The sequence below is a fragment of the Myxine glutinosa genome, chromosome 1 (genome assembly GCF_964187855.1).
Source record: "Myxine glutinosa chromosome 1, kmMyxGlut1.1, whole genome shotgun sequence".
Lineage (NCBI taxonomy): Eukaryota > Metazoa > Chordata > Myxini > Myxiniformes > Myxinidae > Myxine > Myxine glutinosa.
In genome coordinates, this window is record NC_136261.1 from 234,906,035 (window position 1) to 234,932,514 (window position 26,480).

At 42.3% G+C, this 26,480-nt stretch overlaps 2 protein-coding genes and 1 long non-coding RNA gene across 10 annotated transcripts in view; 1 reads left to right on the forward strand and 2 right to left on the reverse strand.

The window, feature by feature from the left end:
- LOC137435087 (signal transducer and activator of transcription 5B) overlaps positions 1 to 1,135 on the reverse strand; it is a 189,485-nt gene extending 188,350 nt beyond the window's left edge. Inside the window, exon 1 of one of the 4 annotated variants that reach the window (XM_068128543.2) lies at positions 1,048 to 1,135. The gene's annotated coding sequence lies outside the window, so the exon portion shown is untranslated. Of the gene's footprint in view, positions 1 to 185; positions 500 to 1,047 lie in introns of those variants that run through there. The other 3 variants (XM_068128533.2, XM_068128553.2, XM_068128561.2) reach the window with 3 other exon arrangements.
- The window catches only part of LOC137435102 (uncharacterized), a 37,026-nt gene continuing 10,783 nt past the window's right edge, over positions 238 to 26,480 (forward strand). The window contains exon 1 of the long non-coding RNA XR_010985999.2: positions 238 to 309. This is a non-coding gene — a long non-coding RNA (uncharacterized LOC137435102). The remainder of the gene's footprint in view (positions 310 to 26,480) is intronic.
- The window catches only part of TIMELESS (timeless circadian regulator), a 120,752-nt gene continuing 104,867 nt past the window's right edge, over positions 10,596 to 26,480 (reverse strand). For all 5 annotated transcript variants that reach the window (XM_078785145.1, XM_078785146.1, XM_068128690.2 and 2 more), the window contains exons 29-30: positions 19,222 to 19,310; positions 10,596 to 11,578 (exon numbers count right to left, since the gene is read on the reverse strand). In XM_078785145.1, coding sequence (XP_078641271.1) covers positions 11,445 to 11,578; positions 19,222 to 19,310 — 223 coding nt within the window. In that variant the 3' untranslated portion in view covers positions 10,596 to 11,444. The remainder of the gene's footprint in view (positions 11,579 to 19,221; positions 19,311 to 26,480) is intronic.

Below are 26,480 nucleotides of genomic sequence, written 5' to 3' on the forward strand. Positions count from 1 at the left end.
CAGGGTAGGGGTCGGGTCGGTGGTCAGGGTAGGGGTCCGGTCGGCGGTCAGGGCAGGGGTCGGGTCGGCAGTCAGGGCAGGTTGGCAGTCAAGGCAGGGGTCCAGGGTCTCCTCTTTGTGAAAGCCATAGTCACAGTGGCAAGCCAGACAACAATCTTTCCCTCCTCTATCGGTCGTTCACCCACCGTAGGCGTAACAGCAAGTGGCTGGAGCCGTGCCCAGCGGTGTTCGGATCGGGTCGCACCACCAAGAGGGCTCCACGCGTGCCCAGCCCGGGAACCTGCCTATCCGAGCTCCGTGTAGGCCGAGGTATCGTTCGCACCAAGGCGGATACGGAGCGCACGGCTTTCAGGGAACCTCCCCCCTAACCCCACCGATATACCGGTTGAGCCTAGAGACGGCAAAGCGAACAAAATGTCGGGAGATGTTCCCTTACGTGTTTACCCTTCGCCTTATCTCAAACCCCCTTCCACCCTCCACCTCTTTTTTGTAAACCCTCCTTCACCTCTTTTTTTACCCTCCTTCACCTCTTTTTTTACCCTCCTTCACCTCTTTTTTACCCTCCTTCACAACCTCCCTTCTACCTGTCGTTCACTGTCACATTATTTACTCTTGACCTTGTTGCTTCCTCACTTTACGCTCTGTCAAGTGTCAATTCTCGAACGCTTTCCTTCTATATTTCCATTTCCCCACTCACATAAACAGTTTTGTTTCACGACTTGCGTTCATTACTTTACACACCATTCGCTACACTTTTATTAACTCTAACCTAAAACTTTCCCCCGAAACGACACTTTTTAACCAAATAAGTGCATCGAAACGGAGTGTGGTGAGCCGAAGAAACAGTGCATTCCATCAGACGTGCTGCCTTGAAATACACCGCCTAAAAAACACGAATGTGGACGAGGCCGTCGTCGCGGAATTGCAAAGGACGGACGAACGTATAAATATTGTTATAATCGAGAACACCAATAACATATTCTCCCACTAAGGTTTGCCAGTGAATGCACTATCCCCACTGTTAATGTCATTGCATATTATACTCACAGAGTTCTATAAATAAACAAGAGTGCGCAGTTCCTACACCGCTAACGTTACGATCGCGTGCGCACATGAGGGCACGTCCGCCATTACCAAAGAGGGCAAGAATTGCTCGGATAACCCGGATGTACATGCATTGGCGGACGAGTTTGAATGTAAACAATACGTAAAACTGTCACTCGTGAACGAAACCGTACCTGGCTTTATCTTAGCCAAATTATGGAAATAAATGAGAAAAAGTATTTCCTACAAATGCATTTGATAAAAGTGTATTTTCTTTTACTTTCTGTTTCAGAACTTTCAGTTCTTTGCGAGCCTTGGTCAGCTTTGTGCTTGTGTCCTTCAAGTTCTCTCCCACTGCATCTGGAGATGTACAATAGTTATGGTCAGGAAGTGGCGTGTCTGGTTTTCTCTCCTCAAGTCGTGAGGCTTGAGTTGTCGATGGTGTGGACAGAGGCCTCTTTTTCGGTGGCTTTCTCCTTTTGTTTGAGCACTGGGTAAGATGGGAACACAGTTGGTGCAGCATTTTCGTTCAGTTGATGTTTGCTGGCTTCCGTGTCATCTCTGGGATGAATACCTGGATAGAAAAAACGAAATATGACAAATGATCAGTTCTGTAATTTAATTTATCTATTGAGATTGAGAAGCCTATTGATTTTGAGGTCAAAGGTCAAAGGTCATCTGCAGGTCATATTTCTAACATCGCCATTTTAAATCCGATTGACTTGAAAATTGAACAGCATTTGTATATCAAGTCACTAAATTGGGAAATGAACTATTTTGAGGTCAAAAGGTCAAAGGTCAACTTAAGGTCAAATTTTAAGAATCATCAATTTTCATCTAAAAAGAAACATCAATTCTCAAACGATTGACTTGAAAATTGAACAGCATTTGCACATCGAGTCACTAAATTGGAACCTACTATTTGAGGTCAAAAGGTCAAAGGTCAACTCAAGGTCAAATTTTAAAAATCGTCAATTTTCATCTAAAAAGCCGTCAATTTTCATCTGATTGACTTGAAAATTGAACAGCATTTGCACATCGAGTCACTAAATGGGAACCTACTATTTGAGGTCAAAAGGTCAAAGGTCAACTCAAGGTCAAATTTTAAAAATCGTCAATTTTCATCTAAAAAGCCGTCAATTTTCATCCGATTGACTTGAAAATTGAACAGCATTTACACATTGAGTCATTAAATAGGGAAACCAACTATTTTTGAGGTCAAAAGGTCAAAGGTCAACTCAAAGTCAACCTTACAAAATCATCATTTTCATCAGAAAAATCGTAAATTTTCTTCCTATTGACCCGAGCTTTGATCAAGATTGTCAATTTTAATCTTGATGAAATGGACAATTTGCTGTATCAATGGATTTTCTTTTCTTGGGGGGGGGGGGGGGATTTTGCAAGTATCGTGCTCCACATGACGTCTTCTTGTTTGTTAGTTTGTTGTTGTTTTTTGCAATTTTTTCATGTGCTTCTTCGAGGGATTTGCCTTTAACGAGCATTGGTCCTACTTAAGTCCCTGGTGCATGTATTGTGGTTGTCTTTTTCACTTTTTTGTAGATTAATAATAATAAAGGAGTCTTATATAGCCCCATCAAGCAGAGTAAACAACCCTCATGGCGCTTTACATTATCATGCGAACGCACACACACCGCACACACATACACAAGCTAAAACACACAGACACACCTTCACTCTTGCCCTATTCCTCTCCCTCCCCATTCAAAACCCACAGATGTGTACTCCCCCTCCTCCTCACACAAACCCACAGATTGTTGATTTGATGTAATTTTCCATTGATTTGTAGTAAAAAAAAGGATTCTGAAAAAAAAATGTTATATTGCTCCTTTTTGCAATCATGTTTTACAATATTTTCAACTACATAACCATCATTTAAAGAAAAATAAATTGTTGCTCCAAGCAACAGCAGCAAAAGCAATAACACTAACAGACTATGCAACAATACTAATAGATACCTGATTACCAAGTGATCAACATTAATAATTTGGCGCATTCCCCTAATTAAGGAGGGTGGTGCAATTACAGCTTAGGTAAAATTTGAGGATCACGAAAACAAAACAATAGGAGCTTTCTTATTGTAGGCCTACCAAAATGTGTACATTAATTTGTAAATTAGTACCGTATGGGGTTAATGAAGGAATAGAGAGATTAGGATATTCCCGACAACATAATCATCCTTCAAGAAGTGCTCACTGAAGACTCTGTGGTTGACAGTTGGTGTGAAGCTACTTCGACTAATGTTGGTCTTCCACTTCTGCAATAGGATTGGATATTCAAGGGGGAATCTGAAAATAAAACGACAAATGATATTTACCATAAGGAATACAAAGAGTGCGTGTCCTCACCGTCACTTTTCGGCAGCAAACAATAAAATTGTAAATATTAAAAAAAAATTAGTAAAAAAAATAAATAGTGAGGCCTAATACATAAACATGTATAACATCATTTTAGACATAGACTATTTGTAAATACAATATCTTATCTAGGCCTAAGGCTTAATCTCCTTCAATTAAACCACTTCATGCCTAGTAGGCCTAGGCCTATAGAGTTTTAGTAGTCTAGTCACAATTGAAGGCATCAAAGTTTAGACATTTTGCTTAATAAGCTGTCTGTAGTGTCGTCTCGGTTCCAAGGCCTACGTATCAATCTTGGACCTAAAAACATATGATATGCATGGTAGTAGTACTATCACTACTTACTAGTACTGGTATCATCAGGCCTAGCTAGGGGCTAGGCAGAGCCATAGGGCCTAGGCCCTATCCCAGTTTATTTTATTCCACTAGATTTTCATGCTGTTGAAAAACTTCATCCAAACCTCACAATTATGCCTACACGATCCCCTCACTCTCCATCCACTGTAGGCCTTGCTTCCGTGGTACATTTGGCACAAGTGTGAGAGTGTAAGGGCTTAATCATGTAATAATAGCCTTATATTTGGTCTCGGGCTAGGCCTATAATATTTTGTAATCTCTACCAATCTACCTCCAGGCGTGCTATGATAGATACATTTGATTTCTTGCGTGCATCACATGCATGGACTGAAGTTGGGGACATAAAAGTAAGTTTAGTTAAAGTCCTAGCTAAACCAACATGAATTCAGTTGCGTCATGACATGCATTCATTCATTCAGGCATTCATTCATTCCTGCATTTATTCCATTCATTCCTGCATTCATTCATGCATGCATTCATTCATGCATGCATTCATTCATTCAAGCATTCATTCATTCATTCATGCATGCATTCATTCATGCATGCATTCATTCATGCATTCATTCATTCCTGCATTTATTCCATTCATTCCTGCATTCATTCATTCCTGCATTCATTCATTCCGGCATTCATTCATTCATGCATCATTCATTCATGCATCATTCATTCATGCATTCAATCATATTCATAATCATTGCCGTTCTTCATGTTATTGCTCACTAGAAATGTATCTATTTAAGCTTGCTCAGAGTATCGGCTGACGTAAACAGCGCTGATTTGCCCTCTTTGGTAATGGCGGCTCACTTCTGAAACGGCACAGGGTCACGTGATAGGTGCGCACTCTTCTTCATTTATTGAACTCTGTGTCATTCACGGTCTTTCGGTGCTCTACTTCAACAAGCCCCTGGACTCTATCTTTCAATTACGCAGGAAGGTGAAAGGGAGTTCAGCATGTTTGTGTATCGGTACGTAATATGTGTCTGACTGTGGGTCTGCTGCTGGGCGCAATTGTGCTATTCCAACGCAAATGGGAACAAAACTGACATAATCACTGATATCACTCAGACGTGCCAGTTAGAATTGAGGGAAACAAACGTCGAAATGAATCAAATAATTCTGCATATCTACACCAGGGTGAGTCTTAAGTCCCAGGACATGTTTTAGCTGCTTATGCAAGATTTGTTTATACCATTATAAACATGCCCATTGTTTATACCCATTGCATGCTCAGGCAGTGTCGCCCAGATAGCTCAGATGGCAGAGCACTGGTAGTGGTACAGTTTTCCAGAGAACCTGGGTTTGATTCCTGGACTGGTGCATATGTTATTTTCCCACATATATCAATTTATTTATACCATGTATAATGTATGTATACTGGTTTTTTTCAGATAATACAAATAATACATTAAACCAAGATGGCAGCCACCAGTCCATTTCCATTGGAAGAGACGCTGGTAGCAGTGGTGTGGTACAACGAGAGGAGAAACACAAACAAGTCGATGAAACAGGTGCAAGAAGACTTTGCGGAGCGTTTGGGAAATCCAGCACCGTCAAAATCAAATCTTCATCTTTGGGGAAAAAGGCATTTCAGACTGGAAGTGTACTCAACAGCAAGCGCAGTGGATGACCAAAAAATCACAATTTGGGAATTCAAAACATTAAATACGTACATCCATTATCAGAACTCCGAAAAAATCATTACAGAAACGTTCTGCAGAGTTGGGTATTTCATATTCGTCGTTACATCACACAGTGAAAGAATATCTTCACATGAAATCATATAAACCAACTGTCATTTGTGAATTGTCAGATGCAGATCATGAAAACAGGTTGCTTTGATAGCTCACCTTGTGATTGTGGCCACCGCACAGTCTTGACCTGACTGCTGGAGTTATTATATACGAGTATGTATACATAGTAGAAAGTCCATAAAATATGATGGGTTGGAACAGTTTATTTGACAGTGCAGCCTTGCGAGCATGTCCAAGTGTGACGCCTCGGCCTAGTATCACGCTTGCTTATATCATCTTTTTTTATAAGACATTGTTATGTCTGTGGGGTAGGCAGTGATATGTAGATTCAGGTAGATTTGTATAAATTAACATGCTCCGGATGTCGGGTAAGAACCATCACCATAAAATAAGTTTTGTTTAGCCGAATGTTGGAGTAAGGTGTATCTTCGTCTCCATTACGAGGAATGGGGCATGTTAACTAGTATCGGGATCATGTTAATTCCCCTGTTCGACAAACCTCAGTAATTTATCCTTTTTCTCTTTTGGCACTGCACCATAGACACGAGTGAGGAAATGCCCATTAATTAAACCATAATAGCAATAAAACCAACTGGGAGCCAGACATCGGGCACTGGGGCTGACAATCCCACCTCGCAGGCACACATCGCTCAGGCAGGCCGAGAGCCATGCCCAGAAGGACAGTGATTGGGCAGGAGTTGACCAAAAGGAAGGCCGGGGTAAGAAGGGACTCGCTGATTGGCCAGGGCAGAGCAAGAAGGCACTCACTGATTGGTGAAAGAAGGAAGACCCAAGAAGCGGCGTGGTGACTGGTGGAGAGCTGGACGGGGTGGTGGTGGCCTGCGGGCATTGGTGGAGAAGCGCCGATGACATCACGACCCGACGTTAAAATAGCTCTCAGACCGACATTTTTCTCTCTGCTCCTTGCCTTCCTCTCCCTTGCTCCATTGTCGCTCTTGCTCCCTTGTTCTTCCCTCTCGCGATCTTGTGCTTGGACCGACCATGTCGAAGACACCACCGGGAGATGTGCAGAGGCAACGGGAAGAGCCCGCAGCCCGGGGACTGCGGTTCTCCTAGCGGATGACGCGTGGACGAGTGCGGCTTGCCGCTGCAGCGTGACTAAGCCGGGGTGAGCGAGACACCGCTCTGCTCACCAAACTCTCCTCGTATTGTATCCATGGAAACGTCCACGCATGGCTTGCAGACTTCCTCTCCGGTCGTAGTCAACGTGTGGCCCTGAATGGAATTCTCTCATCACCCCTTTTTGCTGAGGCTGGAGTTCCTCAAGGCAGTGTTCTGGGCTCTGTGCTTTTTTTGGTCTTCCTCAATGATCTCTCCAACTCTCTCGAAAATCCTCTCTATCTCTTTACTCATGACTCCACTCTCTGCCGCTCCATTCCTCATCCTTCAGATCGGCAGTGTGCAGCCTCTTCACTCTGCATACCTGGACAATATCTCAAACTGGTCAAACAAGTGGAACATGTCTTTCAATCCTGACAAATCTCACACTCTCACAATGCCTCTACGAAAAGACCGTCTGGACAACCCTCCCATATACTTTCTCAACAATCCTCTTAAAGAGGTTCTGTCACTCAAGCTTTTGGGCCTCACTATCAGCCATGATCTTTCCTGGGAAAACCACATTTCCAGGCTGGCCTCCAAAGCCAGTCGCCGACTCGGCATCCTCCATCGTGCGAAGTCCTTCCTTGGCACCTCTGAGCTCCTCACCACATACAAGGCTTTCATCTGCAGCTTGATGGAATACTGCTCTCCCCTCTGGGCTGGTGCTCCTGCCTCACACCTAGCTCTGCTTCATGCTGTAGAAACCAAAGCCTTCAGGATTATTGGAATCTCCCGTGATGAAGGTGATTCTGAGGGCCTTTCTCTTTCTCACCACAGGCAGGTTGGTGGTCTTTCTGTCTTCTACCGACTCCTCTCTGGACTAGCCCCCCCAGCTCTGTCTGTGTTCTGTCCCCCAAATATTCCTTTAGGTCGCACAAGAACTGCCAGCAACCCTCTTCTCGTGAAATTGCCAAAATCAAGACTCTCTGCTCACCTTCACTCTTTCATCCCCCTTTTTTCCCGCCTCTGGAACAAACTCCCACACTCTCTTCAATCCCATTCCTCCCTCCAGGTCTTTAAAACAGTTGTTCACCATCTCTTATCTTCCCCCATCCAAAACCTTGTTCTTTTTTACCCCGCTAATGCACCCCAAATCCACCTCTTTCATTCTCTGACTTCATTCCTAGTAGTGTTAATTTGTTTTATACTGTGTACCCTCCCCCCCCGCCCCCCAATCCCACCGGCCCTCTCCCTCCCACAGATCTCCCGATGTCCCTGTTCTCTACTGTTGTGCTTGTGTGCTTCCCTCTCTCTCCCCATCTTGTCTCCCCCTCATGTGTCCATTTGTGTTTTTTGTGCTAACGTGTGTTTAATGTGCTAGCTCTTACACGAGGCTCGATCTTGTACACAAATTTATTTTTTTTAAACTCTGTAAAACGCATACCTCCGCAAAGCTGAACAGTTTGTTGTGTATCCCACTGATAGGCCGGATCTGGATCATTGTCGTTATCACACACCAAAATCGAATCGGCCTGTTCTTGTCACTCACCCAACGCATCCACCAAGTTTTGTCAATCCGTCCACAACGTTTTCAAATATCATGCATTATATAGTTTTTGGTCCCATTTCTCATTGGTGAAGAATCACTTAGAAATAAGCCTGGTGTTGGCTTAACAGTTAAGATGGCTGGCTTGAGATCTCAGGGTCCTGAGTTTGAGGCCCTGTTCATTCCGTTGGATTAAGATCAGGTTGGTTGACCAGGTTGGTTGCCTGTCATTCATCTGAGGTCGGCAAAATGAGTACCAGCTGACTGGTAAGAGAGGTATTGCATCAGGGGCACAGTCGTGCCCCCAGAAATTGATGCAGCCAAGCAGCCACAGGCTGCATACGAACCGCCACCACTTACAAAATTGTCGTATCTACATCCCGATCCTCACCAATATTGAATCTGTTCGTCCTTGTCACACACCCAACCTGTCCACTAAGTTTCGTCCGTATCCATCCATAACCTTTAGAGATATCCTGCTCACAGACAGACAGACAGTCAAAGAACGCATAACCTTCGTCCACCTTCGGGGGCCGAGATAATGACTAATGAGTAGTTATTAAAATAATCCTACTTTCTTCAACAATAAATATCAGTGTGTGTCCTCCTCCATAACTCCAAAACCTTGAGAAAACTTGATCGAAGATTGCAGCGAAGGATTGTTGGAATGGTGGAGAAAGCACCTTAATCAACTGCCAAACAGATTCAAGCTGATCTTCAGACACAAGGTACGACAGTTTCAACTCGCACCATCCGTCGCCAACTCAATGAAAGGGGGTTCTCCAGAGGACCCCACTGTTAAGAGAGAGATACAAGAAAGCCCAACTGCAGTTTTCCAAAACACACCTGAACAAGCCAAAATCCTTTTCTGGGAGAATTTCCTGTGGACGGATGAGACCAAATTAGATCTTTTTGGTAAAGCACATCATCTCTATGTTTACAGAAAACAAAATGAAGCCTTCAAAGAAAAGAACACCGTCCCTACAGTCAAACATGGAGGAGGTTCAGTGATGTTTTGGGGTTGCTGTGCTGCCTCTGGCACTGGGTTCCTTGAATGTGTGCATGGCATCATGAAATCAGGAGATTACCAAGACATTTTTGAGCGCAATGTTCAACCCAGTGTCAGAAAGCTGGGTCTCCGTTGAAGGTCATGGGTCTTGCAGCAGGACAATGACCCCAAACACACTTCAAAAAGCACCCAGGAATGGTAAAAGACAAAACACTGGACTGTTCTGAAGTGGCCAGCAATGAGTCCAGATCTAAATCCCATTGAACACCTGTTGGGAGATCTGAAAACAGCAGTTGGGTGAAGGCACCCTTCCAATCTGGGAGAACTGGAGCAGTTTGCACAAGAAGAGTTGGACAAACTGCCAGTAGAGAGGTTGAGGAAGCTCATTCATGGCTGTAGGAAGCACTTGACTGCAGTTATTTTGTCCAAAGGTTGTGCTACCAAATATCAAGTCGAGGGTGTCAATAATTTTGTCAGTGCCATACTATTTTTATTTTCTGATTTAAAAGGATATATTAAGTTCTGAATCAAAAACAATGGTTCTGTAATAACAGTGAAATAAAGAATTGTGGAGACCAAATACTTTGGTCAATGTCAACTTATTTTTCGAGAAAATTGTGAGTTATTTGAAAAAAAAGTGCAAGGATGCCAATATTTGTGGCCACGACTGTAGTTTATCCTTTACAGTAACGATTTCACCCAGGCTTCGGTCAGCTCGACCCTCTGTCACTCCGCTCCCCCAAACTCCTTCAGTTTTGCCCGGTTTTCACTCATGACGATTGCCCGTCCTGCATCTATGAGGTTCAGATGATGATTGACGCCCCCCCTGCACTCTCGCTGCAAGTCATATGCTGTGGATGTACTCTTGATCCATCATGTCCAGGTTTCTGCCAAGAATAACAGGTCAACTTCACATTTGCTGCGGAAGCTTTTCCAGCTCACCAATGTCTTGGCTCTTTAGTTGGTAATGGTACTTCTTCTTGAAGTCACGCACTGTGCTTTCGTGGACAGGTCTTCCGAGCTCGATGGTCATCTGTTTTGCTGCCTTCTCGGGTCAGATTTTGATGGCTGGACAGGCGATCTTTGCACGCTGCTCTTCTATCTGTAGCTGCCGTGCTTGTGTTTCCGGGATGCCGTCTCCTTCATCACATTCTCCACCTCTGCATTCACTAAAGCTGTCAGCTTGGGGTTTGCAGTCTCTGATGGATTGGGTAGGCCAACACTCAAAGATTTCATTGATGGATTGGATTTCTTCAACCAGCCCAACATGATGATTCTATCAATTGATCACTCATGCACACACAAAAGACAAGACATGGTACGCAGATAACATGGATGTTTTACTGTGGACACCACGACGTTGTCTTGCCATTCATTCATATGTAGAATAGTTCTACACTGTAATAGACAACTTTCACAGCATAATCGGTTTCACAAAGATTCACAAAGGATATATTCTTCTTTTGTTTTTTATTGTGTACAATAATTATCAGCTGCCCTCCCTAACGCGTATATGTCACCAAAATACGTCATTCATTGGTGGCCATATTGTTCCATGGCGGTAAAAACACCAATATCACTTGACACAGACATTTATAAATTTTTCAAAAACAGACATCAATGGAGCAAAATCAATAGCCATCTTGGAAAATGGCAGCCATCTTGGAGTTTTGGCTGGTGGATGTTATTTCCTTGCAATAAATATATCCACATACAGAGTTTGATGTTTGTATCATCATTTTAACAATGTCTCCTCAAAATCAGTTTTCCCCTCTACTACGCAGTCAAAATTGATCGACAAAACGGCAAGTATCAAGTAATGGAAAATTGGTTAAAATGCAACAAATTTTTAAAGTTCCAGTAAGGTTGGAGTGAGCATTCTGATTTTTTTTTTAATGACAATAAACCCCCGGCTAACCCCCGCTTTTGCAGGGAAAATGGCCTTAAAATGCATGTTGTGTTGTTGTTGTTGTTGTTGACAATAAAAGAAATAATAAAGAGATAAGTAGAAAGAAATACTCAACCATTTAACTGCCAAGATGTAACAATCTAAGTATCACAGAAAATGTGATTACTGTTCTACGCTGCTTCCAATAACCACATCACAAACAGACCGACACCCTGCTGTTTCACAAACCATATGGATGTCAAATGAAACATACTTACACAGCCCTATGCATTGGCTTCCACTTATGCAAACTAACTGTGGTGGTGTCTGTGCCATTATATGGATATTTTCACAAATGTGAAACTGTCACAATTATTCAGAAAGTTGCAAAGACCGATCAAGGAAAATGCTTTCAATCGTTATCGCCATCATTGATGATTCTTTGGCGTGCTCGACGGAGAAAGAGGACATCGTCATCGCTCTCCGACGCCTCATCAGCATCGGCCAACAGCACGGGTGGCCTTGCTTCACATTCTCCGCCAGAAACTGAAAAAAGCACAACAGAATGACAGGAAGCAAAAGTGGTCTACAACGCTGACCACTTCCTTCAAATGCAAAACAGCTGGAAAATTCAACCCAGAAGGTTAAGTACTGCAAACTCCATTGTTTACACTGCTGTGTGACAGTACTAGTGAGAAAACAACATTACACCACAGCAGTGGAAGTATGTATGTTCAGTCTAACAGGTAAGGATCATTCGATGGTCATTTCAGTAGCTGGAGCTTTGATAAGCCAAGAAACCAAAGGCTAATGCAACGGACATGTCAGAAAATGAAAAACAAACGCATTTTAAAGCATAAGACGGCAGATTTACGGTGGTTAGCAAGCGTCAGCAAGCCAAAGTAGTCTTTATGTCATGTATGAAACATGTTTCAAATCACAAATGCACAAAGGTAGGTTTCAGATGCCAATACAAAAGCAAAAATTAGAAAGAGGTATGAATGGGTAACGTAATTTGCAGAGCAGTTCAGGTAGTTTTCATGGACGATGTTCAGTTTTGTCGATCAGTTTTATGGTAAATATATTTGTATTGTGTGGGAATGTAATGATGAAGAGCTCCACCATACTCATTACAGAGGGTTGGTACTACCGAAGCAGTTTCTTCCATGGTCAGCTACTGGAAGAGGTTCAATCACTTCAACTTCTAGGCCTCACCATCAGCCATGACCTTTCCTGGGGCAACCACAGAGCAAAGCTAGCCTCTAAAGTCAGTTACAGACCGGGGCCCTCCTCCATCGATCCAAATCTTTCCTTGGAAAGTCAGAGCTACACACTCAGTCTACAAGGTCTTTTTCCGTAGCTCGATGGAGTACTGCTCTCTGCTATGGCTGGCGCTCCAGCATCACATCTATCTCTCCCGGCTACTGTCGAATCTAAAACTCTCAACATTGTTGAATCTCCCACAAGGAGGCTGAAGCACAAGGGCTGTTACTTTCACATCGAAGGTAGATCAGTGGTGTTTTTTTTAACCGCATCTTTTCCGATATTGCTCCCTTATTGCTCTCTCAGTTCTCTGACCCAAGCAACTTCATGATGCACGTATTCTTTCATTAACTCCCTCCTGGTTAAACTTCCTCACTTCTCCAATCGATGGAACTCCCAGAGACTGTTCTGTCTCACTCTTCTCTCCAAGGCTTCAAACAGGCAGTGCACTGCCACCTCATGTCATCCCCATCCAGACCCATAATCATTATTATCCCCATTAACTATTCATAACCAAACCCTCTTGCTTGTTGGTTTCAGTGTTTCCTCCCCTCCTCTCTTATTTTCCTATTCGTTTATTATCTTGCTGATTGTGCCCAATTATTGCTCTGTCAGCTCTACCTTAGTCTTCAATGAGCCTTGTTCTTGTCGAGAAAAAAGGGATATGCTGTCTGGTTTGCCATTACCTTGTGTGGGAATGAGGAAAATCCAAAACTATACAACTCTAAGTTAAGCTTAAATGTTCTATAGCACTGACTACTTGGTTAGCCTGTTTAGCATGTCCATCCGAACCAATGTCTCATGATACTTGGAACCCAGGTTCAAATCCCATATGCTCTACAGTATGTATTTGTCTATTGTCTCGGAATGTCCTAGTCATCTATATTATAAAAGGAGCCGTGTCTGTCTGTCTGTTTGTCGTATTATAACTTGAGAAGAGATTAACGGATTTCAATAAATCAAACTACGGTTGATTCGGGTAACTCCTGGGAGTGTTTGTGATCCAAAAAAAATTGTTTACATTTTTTTTTTTATGGGTACATGGACACGCGTGTCAAAACTGCAAATGCCAACATGTGACGTTGGTTATCCCTGCACGGAGAGCAGGATCTCCCAGGAATCCTTTTTTTCTTCTTCTTCTTCTCCCCTAGATTAGACATCGCATAAAAAATTGGTATTTCCATCAGCGAAGCGACGGGTCTTATATTCTAGTTTATATTGAAGTACACTGATGTCTACTGATGTATTTGCCCTGCATGTGAATGCGGTACAAACTCCACTTTGAAGTTTAGATCAATGTACAAACAAGAAAGATGTGGTGCAAAGCACAATACTTGAAAAATCCACTCCTCCAAAAAAAAGTTGCCATGGATACAAACTGTCCATTTCATCAAGATTAAATTGATGATCTTAATCAAAGCTCAGGTCAATCGGATGAAAATTTACGATTTTAGAAGTTTGACCTTCAGTTGACCTTTGACCGAAATTTTGACCGAGTTGAATTTTGACCTCAAAATTAGTTGGTTTCCCAATCCAGTGACCCAATATTCAAATCGTATTCAACTTTCAAGTCAAGCAGATGAAAAATGTCAATTAAAAAAAAAAAAAGACCTCAGGATGGCCTTTGCCCTCAAAATCAATAGGCTTCTCAGTTGAGACTACAACTTGGTATAGTCTCATGACGATCGGTTTAGAATTGTGACCTGTAGGGGATTAACATACAAACAGACAGACAGAATAACAAATTCGAGCAACCAATGTACTTGAAACATCTTCGATTTTGCAAGTAAAGAAAAACAAGTACAAAAAGTTTTAATTAAAACAAAAGCCGCATCGATGTTACACAATGCCTAGACGCAGCTGTGCCTATAACGTCGATGTTATAGGCACAGGACATTCCTATTGATTCGATTACTTCATGTTATTTTTGTGCAAAGTGAAAATATATCTCGGCAATTTCCCGTGTGTTATTTCAGGCGGTGTATGACTGACCATGCCGCGATAAAAAAAAAAAAAATCTCGGCAATTTCCCGTGTGTGGCGACACGTGAACGAAGCTATGCTCTTCTCTCCACATTATTGTGACGACGTATAAATTAAATATTTCATCGTGACGATTGTCATCAAATGGACGAATTTTTAATACTAGGGCATGCCCGTACTATATATAAGCTAGGACGTGCCCGTACGTGGGTGCCCGTTCCTTGCAAAAAAAAAAAAACTGCAAAAAAAAAAAAACTGCAAAAAAAAAACAATGGTTTGGTCCATTCGCAACGACCACAGAACCCCCCCCCCCCCCTCTATTTACATGAATGGTTTGGTCCATTCGCAAAGCCAAAGCGAACGACCACAGAACCCCCCCCCCTCTATTTACATGAATGGTTTGGTCCATTCGCAAAGCCAAAGCGAACGACCACAGAACCCCCCCCCCTCTATTTACATGAATGGTTTGGTCCATTCGCAACGGCAAAGCGAACGGCGAACGGCTAAATCGCCATAGCTCGGTAAGTACTTGTCCGATTAATTTCAAACCTTGAAAAGGCACATCCTCGGGTCCCCAGCAATATACCTGGCAAGTTTCAAGTATATCGGACCGGTAGTTGTCGAGAAACAGCGGTCACAGACAAACGTACAGACGTACAGACGTACAAACGTACAGAGATTACTGGAATTATAGATAGATATCTCGGCATTTTCCCATCTGTTATTTCAGGCGGTGTATGACTGACCATGCCGCGATTTAAAAAAAATATATATCTCGGCAATTTCCCGTCTCTTATTTCGGGCGGTGTATGACTGACCATGCCGCGATTAAAAAAAAAAAAATCTCAATGGACTTGAAGTTACAGGCCTTTGAGAATTCATTTCGTTCTATAAAGGGCAACTTTCATCGGATTTTCTTCCCGTTTTTTTTCAACCGAGTCTAAAACTATGTTAGCGACTGTGAAAAATGGAATGATATATCGAATTTGATTTGAAATAAAACTGTGTGAGAGAGGAAGACACCACGGGCCGACAAAACAGGCCTCAAAGCTATGCGAGTTAATAAAATGGTGGATATTTGTTTATATGAAGCCTCTCCCAAAATGGGTGGAGCTATGGTTCCCAGAATGGGTGGAGCTTTGAGGTTTTGTCTTCGCTGCAAGAACAAGAACAAGAAGAAGAAGAACAAGAAGAACAACAACAACAGCAGAGGGCACTCTATTAGCAGCGTCTGCGACGCGGCTAACAACTTAATCAGCACATTATCATCCTATTATTAATTTGCAAATGGTTATTGGCTTTGACACCAATACAATTTTTTATTAGACCCTGGGCAAGATTTCCCTCTCTCTCCCCATCTTGTCTCCCGCTCCCTTTATTATATGTTTTTTTATGTGTCCGTTTTTTTTTTTTTGTGACTAATGTTAGCTCTTACACGAGCCTCGATGTTGTATACAAAAAAAAGAAAAAGAAAAAAGCAAATAGTTCCATCTGGAGCACCTCACCGCCATTAGAGCATTTATAGTGCATCAGATGTGGCAATAAATGTGATTTGTTGCTCCCAGCTTGCTGGCAGAAGATTCAATTTGCATTTTTGCCGCCTCCATCCCTACCCAGTTTAGAATCCTGTGTGGGCATGGCAACTTGCTAATGCATCTAAAACAGTGTTGTCCAATTTGTGTATTTGTACTCGTATTAACATATAAATGAATGAATGAATGATCCTTTTAAGGCCATTTTCCCCGCCAGAGCGGGGGTTAGCCTTGCGGGCCCCATGACGATCAGGGTTCGCTGTTTGAGGCAATGTTTTTATGGCCGGATGCCCTTCTTGACGCCAACCCTTAGTCGCCTCTTTCGACGCGCAGGGATATGGTGTACCTATTCTAAATCGGGGTACACACCGTGATCATTCATCCCAGCAAGCTGGTACTCAATTTGCCGACCTCGGAAGGATGACAGGCTGAGTCAACCCCCCTGGCGTTAATTCAGCGATCGACGGGGATTCGAACCCAGGATCCAAGGATCCCAAGCCGGCACCCTAACCGCTAAGCCAACACCAGGCTAACACTAAGCTAAGCCAACACTCGTATTAACAAAGGTTTTCCATAATGGTTTAAGGATTTTCATCTCAGGAAGGCTTTTTCTCACGAGTATAAAAATCTTATGTTTGGACAATGCAACTGTGCTATGGGTCAAAAGTGGTTTAAAACGTAGCTCAGCAGCTCACATGACATTGCAGGATCGTATTGTGAGCTAAGAGGTTGCACCATCACAGAATGAACATTATGTTTACCAAGCTTATCTTTATTTATCTCAACACCAGCAGAGGTGGGCAGAGGTTATGTTCTCACCCCTGTATGTCTGTGAACAGGATATCTCAAAACGTTGTGCACAGATTCGGATGAAATTTGGTGGACCGGTTGGGTGCGCGATAAGGATGAATCGGTTAGATTTTGGTGAAGATCTGGATTCCGATACTAGAGTTTTAAAAAGTGATTCTTCACCATTGAGTGATAGGGCTAAAAACTACACATAACACGATATCTCAAAAAGCTACGAACGGATTTGGACGAAACTTGGTGGACAGGTCAGGTGTATGACAAGAAATCATTGATTCGATTTTGGGGACGATGCAGATTCAGACAAGAATTTTAAAAGTGATTCTTCCCCATTGAGAGACGTGGCCAAAAACGATATACCATATCGCACGTTATTTCAAAAAGTTGTGGACGAGTTATGACAAAATTTGGTGGATGAGTTGGTTCGGTGACAAGGACAAGCTAATTTTGATTTTGGTCCAGGTACGGATCCAAATCCAGCCCATCAATGGGATACAAAACATAAACTGTTCATCCTGGCAGAGGTATGCACTCTACCAAGCGCCTTTCTAGTTAGTTTCTTTCTTCGTGCCTATTAAACTCCTTGAACATGGAAATGTACCATTTTTTGTGGATCTAATATGTCAATCAACCGGAGCGGACTTCCAATTATTTGTTTGAACTCAGAATCTTGGGCACTGGTGTGAAGAGAGCCTTGACAAGCCTGGACACGGGCGGCCATGTGATTGCTATTTAAAGGGAGAGGGGAGGGCCGTGCATGGTATGCCAGAAATGAAACAAGATGAGACAAGGAGGGTGTTGATAGACAGCAGGAAAGAGCAAGAAAGGAGAAATTGATATGTGGTGCTACTGCAGTGAGATGGAGGAAGTTGGTGGGGAGAGAGGGTGGGGAGAGAGGGTGGGGAGAGAGGGAGGGGAGAGAGGGAGGGGAGAGAGGGAGGGGAGAGAGGGAGGGGAGAGAGGGAGGGGAGAGAGGGAGGGGAGAGAGGGAGGGGAGAGAGGGAGGGGAGAGAGGGAGGGGAGAGAGGGAGGGGAGCAAAGGGTTGCCTTCAAGACAAGGATTCTCTCGAAGGTTTGGCATTCATCGGAGCCTTAGTTTAGCCCAACTCAGCTACCTATAGCATATTTTGTTGGGTTGCGTTGTTTGTGAAAGGCCTCCGAGCTCCCGTAGAACCATTCATCTCGCTGTGGTGATTCCCAGCAGCAAGGTGAAAGTGCTCCCCACACGCATCGTCAATGTAGACTAAACCGATACGCTTTGCACAGAGACACAAACAAAGCACCGTTTTAAGCACCATTGCGTTTAACTGATCTTACGTCGTCTTCTAGTACTACTTCACCAACTGGTTCCCAACTTCCTTCATTATAAATTTAATAGTTACAACTGCATCTACTGCTCACTGTACCGTCATGTCATTCACCACGTGCTCGATAGAAATGTCTGAACGCACTTACAGGTTGTAACAACTGCCCTCGTTTCAGAATTCAGAGATTGTGCCGATTCATTTTGGTGGATCATTGCTTTTGTTTATTTGCTTGGTTAAGGAAATAAAAGGTTTAAAGTAATTTGGTAAATAAAGTTAGTTTTTTTTCACGAACATCATGGTACACGTCCTGTTTCACTCGTATTTGGAAGGGCTGGCGGGATGGCCAAGAGGTACGCACACTTGCCTCCAAGCTCACTCGCATGAGTTCAATTCTCAACTCGGCTATAAACCGTCATCCCGGTGTTTCACAGGCAGGGTGGTTCATCAATGTTCTGCTGTTAAATGGGCGACCTGTCTGCCGGCATTACTTGGTGGATATTAAAGATCCCATGGTGTCATTCACGAAGAGGAGGTGAGTATTCGCCGGCACCATGAACAAATTACACATTCCTGCCCTAACCAGCATGGCACAGCCGTGCTCACAGCAATGAAGCAAACCACCAGCCACAGGGTGCACACAAAATTAATTACAGTATTTGGTTTAATGGCCTGTTTACTACAACCGCTTGTAAATCAGAACGCAACCAGCTCCGTGACTTGGGGCGTGGTTGCCACCCTTTGGTCGCGGTGACTCCCTGTGCTTGGGAGCAACCCCCAAGCACACAACAATATATTGTGGTTGACAATTAATGCCCTGTGGCACGAGTCCCAAAATGCTACATGACAGATGACAGATGACAGATGACAACTCAAAATCTCCAAAACCACATTTAAAAAACCACCTTTAGAGGCCATTTTTCCCCGCAAGCAGGGGTTGGCCTTTTTCGGGGACCGTGGTTGTTGTTGTTTTTTTGGTCCCCTTTTTGAAGCAATGTTTTACGGCCGGATGCCCTTCCTGACGCCAACCCTTTTTGCCGCCTTTAACGACAAACAGGGAATTACCAGTGAACTGGTACTCAAAACCAAAATCCAAAACCACATAAATGCATGTAAATACTTAAATCAAATGTTGATGCATCTGTTAAGGAAAAAGCCTGGAATGATTTATTGGAGCAAAAACGTCATTTGTCAAACCACATTATTTTGAGTTTTCAGAGTAAATTTAAGCTCCTTGTATCTTGTAATGTCAACATCTCGGCCTTATTTCTACCGTCACCTTTGTGCCCCAGCTAACTTACCATAAGGCGTCAGCATGGCTGAATCGGGCTTCGACACCAATCGACCCCGTTTGCTTGGTAATGCCTCTCCCCCATTGCCATCACTATCACTGCAAAAAGAAGGGAAAAATTCCTTGCACACACTGTTCATTGTATCCAAGGTGAACTTAAACCAGTCAAACAACTTTTTCATTTCAAGGGAACTTTTTCCCGCTTTATGAAAGTTGGTTCTTGCTTGCAAGATCGTTTTCAAATGTGTAAAATTGAAGAAAAAAAAACTGTCTTGCTGTGTCACAAAACTTACACAACCGATATGCATCACTTCGCGACACCAGTTTTGATTTTAAACTCATGAATAAACTTCTCTACACATTTGCTACTGTGCTGAAGGTGTATATTATATATTATGTATATTAAGCCTGGTGTTGGCTTAGCGGTTAGGGTGCTGGCTTGGGATTCTAGGATCCTGGGTTCGTAATCCTGGTCGATCGCTGAATTAATGCCAGGGGGGTTGACTCAGCCTGTCATCCTTCCGAGGTCGGCAAATTGAGTACCAGTTCACTGGTAATTCCCTGTGTGTCGCAAGAGGCGACTAACAGGGTTGGTGGCAGTTAGGGCATCCGGCCGTAAAACATTGCTTCAAAAAGGGGACCAAAAAAAGGTGCCCAAAAAAGGCTGAAGGTGTATATTACAAATCAGGGGTTCTCAACCTATTGCACCTCAAGGCCCACTTGAGTGTAGGTCAAAAAGGTCAGGGCCCACAAAATAAATAATGATAACAACTAAAAAAAATAGAGTTCTCTGAACTTAGTTCTCTTAGTAGCTGTCTGCTGCAATGGATTAAATAAAATATTATAATAATAACTATATTTGGATCCTTATTTAAGACATTCAAGCCTTGCACTTAAATCTAGAGTTCTCTATATTTAATTCTCAGAAGTTCTCGGTATAGTTCTCAGAAGCAGCACTTAAATATAGAGTGCTGCTTACGTCAGTGGGATACTTGTGCTTGTTTCTGAGAACCAATCAGATCAAGCCGAGAGGGGATGGGTGAGAGGCTGACTCACAGAGTAGCATTCAAAGTTGCTTTCAATTTATGCCTTGTATTTGATTTTGTGCCAGTCACAATTGAAAACCCTGACTCACACAGGTGCGTGGTGGTGAAAGGCAACAGGAACTTCATTGCCTGCTCTGACTGAATCCCCTGACACTGTAAATCCAAACTTAATACATTCGGGGTCATATTTCCTAACGATTTATTATTCTAACATATTTTCTAACATATTTTCTAACATATTTTCTAACATATTTTCGAACATATTTCCTAACGATTTATTATTCTAACATATTTTCTAACATATTTTCTAACATATTTCCTAACATATTTCCTAACGATTTATTATTCTAACATATTTTCTAACATATTTTCGAACATATTTCCTAACGATTTATTATTCTAACATATTTTCTAACATATTTTCTAACATATTTTCTAACATATTTTCTAACATATTTTCTAACATATTTTCTAACATATTGTTGCGAATATGGAATTTGGCCTCCATATCCGCTTGTAAATATTCCCCTATTTCCCCAATACTCCCCAACTATCCCCAATCCCCCATTCCCTAGTCCCATTGTCTGTAAACAACAATCAGTAGAGCCGACCTTCCCCTTTTTCCCCCATTAAATGTCGTGCCCAGGTCCACCGCATCACACGTAGACAACTATAGGACGTCTTCCTAGTTATTCTTAATCTATGTCAGTTAAGGACTCGTTTCCATTAATTCTGACTCTTCGTTGCACCAGAATGTGATTATATGGCATCAGTAGTGAGTTTAGGACCTTTCCCATACCTCCTTCCATCTTCTTCCCCAACAATTACAACAACAACAGAGGAGATGGCGGCGGCGCGGGGGAGGATGCGTCCTCACACCGGCTCGATTAGCGCCATTGACCACGCGCTCCACGGGGTTACCACGGAGGGGCTGGCTGTCAGCTCCTCCTCAAGGGCGGAGCCTGGTAACCCCCCGCACCCAATCAGAAGGGCGGACCGATTCCATCTGGGGCGGCGCTAACGAGCCGAGGGCGTGTCACTCCCCGCCGGATATACGCGGCCCCGCGCCGGATGTGACGTCAGATGCGCCCCGCCTGAGAAAGAACGTTGCCTGCGATCGCGGAGAGGAAGAGAACCCGCCTGTGAAAGAACGTTACCTCCGAGCGCTGTGACCTCCCCGCATCTTTGGACCGGACCGAACCGTGTTGATTCTGCCCCGAGCCCAGGTGCACCTGGAGCCACCGATACCTGCCTTTCCCTGCCATCAACCCCCGTGTGAGTCAGCCGTTGTCCCGTTTATCTGTCGTCTGTCCGGGGTCAATATAAGAGTGTGTCTAAGTGCCTGTCTTCCTGTGATATACCTCTAGCCCCTGTAATCTAACCTTTCCGTACGAATATACTTGAGAATCGATACATTGGTGTCTGTCATTATAATCCAGCCGTGTGTCTTCTTTTTCCTTATTGAGCCAGCGTGGCGCGGCTTCGTCAACGTTCGAGTACAATCGGGTAATTTGTGCGGACACGACGGCCATTCCGCTCGGCCCATCTTAACATCAAAGTCGTGTCTGTAACAATATTTTCTAATATATTTTCTAACATATTTTCTAACATATTTTCTAACATATTTTCTAACATATTTTCTAACATATTTTCTAACATATTTTCTAACATATTTTCTAACATATTTTCTAACATATTTTCTAACATATTTTCTAACATATTTTCTAACATATTTTCCAACATATTTTCTAACATATTTTCTAACATATTTTCTAACATATTTTCTAACATATTTTCTAACATATTTTCTAACATATTTTCTAACATATTTTCTAACATATTTTCTAACATATTTTCTAACATATTTTCTAACATATTTTCTAACATATTTTCTAACATATTTTCTAACATATTTTCTAACATATTTTCTAACATATTTTCTAACATATTTTCTAACATATTTTCTAACATATTTTCCAACATATTTTCTAACATATTTTCTAACATATTTTCCAACATATTTTCTAACATATTTTCTAACATATTTTCTAACATATTTTCGAACATATTTCCTAACGATTTATTATTCTAACATATTTTCTAACATATTTTCTAACATATTTCCTAACGATTTATTATTCTAACATATTTTCTAACATATTTTCTAACATATTTTCGAACATATTTTCGAACATATTTTCTAACATATTTTCTAACATATTTTCTAACATATTTTCTAACATATTTTCTAACATATTTTCTAACATATTTTCTAACATATTTTCCAACATTTTCTAACATATTTTCTAACATATTTTCTAACATATTTTCTAACATATTTTCTAACATTTTCTAACATATTTTCTAACATATTTTCTAACATATTTTCTAACATATTTTCTAACATATTTTCTAACATATTTTCTAATATATTTTCTAACATATTTTCTAACATATTTTCTAACATATTTTCCAACATATTTTCTAACATATTTTCTAACATATTTTCCAACATATTTTCTAACATATTTTCTAACATATTTTCTTACATATTTTCTAACGGTTTCACTGCGTTTTTAGCAACTCCTGAAGTCTCGCCGCCATCACCAGTTTTTCTTTTCAGGATTAGGAATTTCAAGCAAATTGGTAATCAGCGAATGTCACGGATGGAAATTATTACGTCATTTCTGCATTTTGCTTTAAACTCAATATCTCGATTTTCATTCCAAATAGCATCATTAATCATTCCAATCACAAATTAACACCATAGTGTTAATATAGCAAAATATAATGTTAAATCACGATTGTATTGGGATATTATCAAACCAGCGAACCGTCATCATCTGTTCACTTCTGGATTCGGAAGCAAGATTCGTGTCGATCACATTTCAAAGTCATAATTGTATTGAGGAATTTCTGAAACCTACCTACCTTACGACACCCGCTGGGACCCAAAACGTTCCACAGAAGATTATATTTCCTTCTAGTAAAATATGCAACTGTAATTACTAAAAGCTGTCCCCCTGTCATGTGACCAGATCCTCAGCTCTGATTGGTGTACATTTGTGGGGACATACAGACAGACAAATGCTGTTCCAAACGGCACTGCCCGAAAGGCTACGCCGTAAAAAGGTGCAAAAACAGATCCTTGCAACAAGACCATTCAGCCTGCTCCCCATCATCAGCAAGGTCATGGAATCCATCATCGCTTCTGATATTAAATCCTTCCTCTTTTTGGATGCAGACCAGGTCACATGCTGCTTCTGCTGTCTCAACAATGGATTGAAGTCCTCAATGCCAGACAGGAAATCAGAGCCGTCTCCCTTGACATATCACGTGCCTTCAATATGGTCTGGCACCCCGCTCTGCTCACCAAATCTGCTCACCAAAGCTCTGCGTGGCCCTGAATTCTCTCATCTCCCCTTCCTGTTCAGGCTGGAGTTCCTCAAGGCAGTGTTCTGGGCCCTGTGCTTTTTCTTGTCTTCATTAATGATATTTCCGGCTCTCTGGAAAATCCTATCTCTTTGCTGAGTCTCTGCCATTCCATCTCTCATCCCTCAGATCGGCAGCGTGCAGCCTTTTCACTTTCTGCAGACCTGGACAAAATGACAAACTGGTCAAACACTTGGAACATGTATTTCAATCCTGAGAAATCTCACACTCTCACAATGTCTCTCCGGAAAGGCCGTCTGGAAAACCCTCCCATCTACTTTTTAAACAATCATCTCGAAGAAGTTCTGTCACTCAAGCTTTTGGGTCTCACTATCTGCCATGATCTTTCCTGGGAAAACCACATTTCCAAGCTGGCCTCCAAAGCCAGTCGCCGGCTGGGCATCCTCCGCCGTGCGAAGTCCTTCCTTGGCACCTCTGAGCTCCTCACCACATACAAGGCTTTCATCTGCAGCTTGGTGGAGTACTGCTCTCCCAGAGTACTGCTCTGGTATTCCTGTCTTACACCAAGCTCAGATTCACACTGTATAAACCAAAGCTTTTAGGTTCATTGGTATCTCTCGTGATGAAGCTCATTCTGAGGGCCTTTCACTCTCACCTGCAGGCAGGTAGGTGGTCTTTCTGTCTTTTACCAACTCCTCTCCGTCCTTGCACCACGTGCTCTGTCTGTGCTCTGTACTCGCAAAATCAAGACTCTGGTCAACTTCACCCTTTCATTCCACTTTTTTCCCGCCTCTGAAACAAACTCCCACACTCTTCAATTCCACTCCTCCCTCTGGGTCTTCAAAACAGCTGTTCACCACCATCTCGAATCTTCCGCCATCCAAAACCATGATATGTTCTACCCCTGTTAGTCCACCTCCTTCAAATTCCGTTTTCTTTCCTGAAAGTACCTCTAGTGTCTATCTTATTTATGTACCACACCCGAGCCCTCTCTCTTCCACAGATCTGCTGATGTCCCCGTTCCCCAGTTATTATGTTTCCCTCTCTCTCTCCCTCTCTTTAATATGTGTTCTATGTGTGTTCTATGTGTTAGCTCTTATACGAGCCTCGACTAAGTATACACTACCGGTCAAAAGTTTTAGAACATCTCAATTTTTCCAGTTTTTATTGAAATTTACGCAGTTTAATGTCTCAATGTACTCTGAAATTAAGCACAGAACAAATAAACAATTGGAGACAAAAAAAAGAAATCATAGAATCATTTTGTTTAACAAAATTTAATTTAAATTTTTGACTCGGCAAAGTAGCCACCTTTTGGAGATATAACCGCCAAACACACTCGTGGCATTCTTTCTGCAATGGAAATCAAATATTGTTCGGGAAGTTCTTCCCAACTCTGTTGCAGAAGTTCCCACAAATGTGTTGCACTTGTAGGTTGCTTTGCTTTCACCCTTCTGTCCAGTTCATCCCAAACCAGCTCGATGGGGTTTAAGTCAGGAGACTGTGCTGGCCATTCCATGATTTGAAGCCTACCGTCTTGTTCTTTTCCTCGAAGGTAGTTTTGACATAGCCTGGAGGTGTGTTTAGGGTCATTATCTTGCTGTAGGATGAACCCCTGACCAACTAGGCGTATACCAGAAGGTATTGCATGGTGCTGCAAAATGCTGTGGTAGCCCTTTTGGTTCAGGGTGCCAGTCACTCTGTGCAAGTCGCCGACTGGATCCAGCAAAAGAGCCCCAGACCATCATGCTTCCTCCTCCATGTTTGACAATGGTGTCACACACTGAGGAAACATACTTTTGCCGACTCAACGGCATACAAAAACTCTGCGTGATGAAACAAAGATTTCAAATTTTGATTCATCGGTCTACAAGACCTTCTTCTAGTCTTCAGTAGTCCACTGGCGGTGCTTCATGGCCCAGGCAAGCCTCTTTTTCTTATTTTGCCATCTTAGCAATGCCTTTCTTACTGCCACTCGACCTGTCAAACCTGCAGCTCAAAGTCTTCTCTTCACAGTTGAAACTGAGACTTGCTTACTTCGACCAGTGTTAAGCTGTGCTTGAAGCTGTTGTCCTGTGAGCCGCCTATCACGCAAGCTGTTGACTCAGAAACTTGTCTTCTGATTCTGTTGTGGCTTTGGGTCTGCCAGACCTCTTCCTGTCAACATTCCTCCAGTTTGCAAGTGCCTTTTGATGGTGCAGGAAACTGTACTCACTGACACCTTGGCTTTCTTTGCAATTTCTCTGAAGGAACGACCTACACTTTTAAGGGTTATCATGGTCTGTCTGTCTTCCTTTGTTAATTGCCTTTTTCCCACCATTACGATAGCAATATACTACTTCCTGCAGTGCAATATTGTTCAAATAATGCTTCAGAGGGTGTAATAACAGTCTGTTCCAATGCTGCTTCTATACAGACAGGGGGTTTGTAATCAAGTAATCAACAGAGGTTGGGACACCTGTAGGAAATGTTTGCATCAACTTTCAAGGCTTAATTTACTTACATTGCTGCAGAACAGCTGTAAGTTGTTAACCCATTACTTGTTCTCTGAAGAAGGCCTTTTTTTTTTTTACAATATAACTGTGCAATTTACATTATTTTCCCGTTTTTGCTTACCTAAATTTTTTTTGAACCTCGAGCAGTTTACTGCTTACCTTTGTACCATTTCAGGTTATTCACTGTACTTGAATTGCTTAAATTTCAATAAAAACTGGAAAAATTGAGGTGTTCTAAAACTTTTGACCGGTAGTGTACAAAGAAAAAAAAAAAAAAAAAAAAAAAAAAAACTTAAAAAAACTAGAGCAATGCGGCTGTCGCCAACATGCCTCCG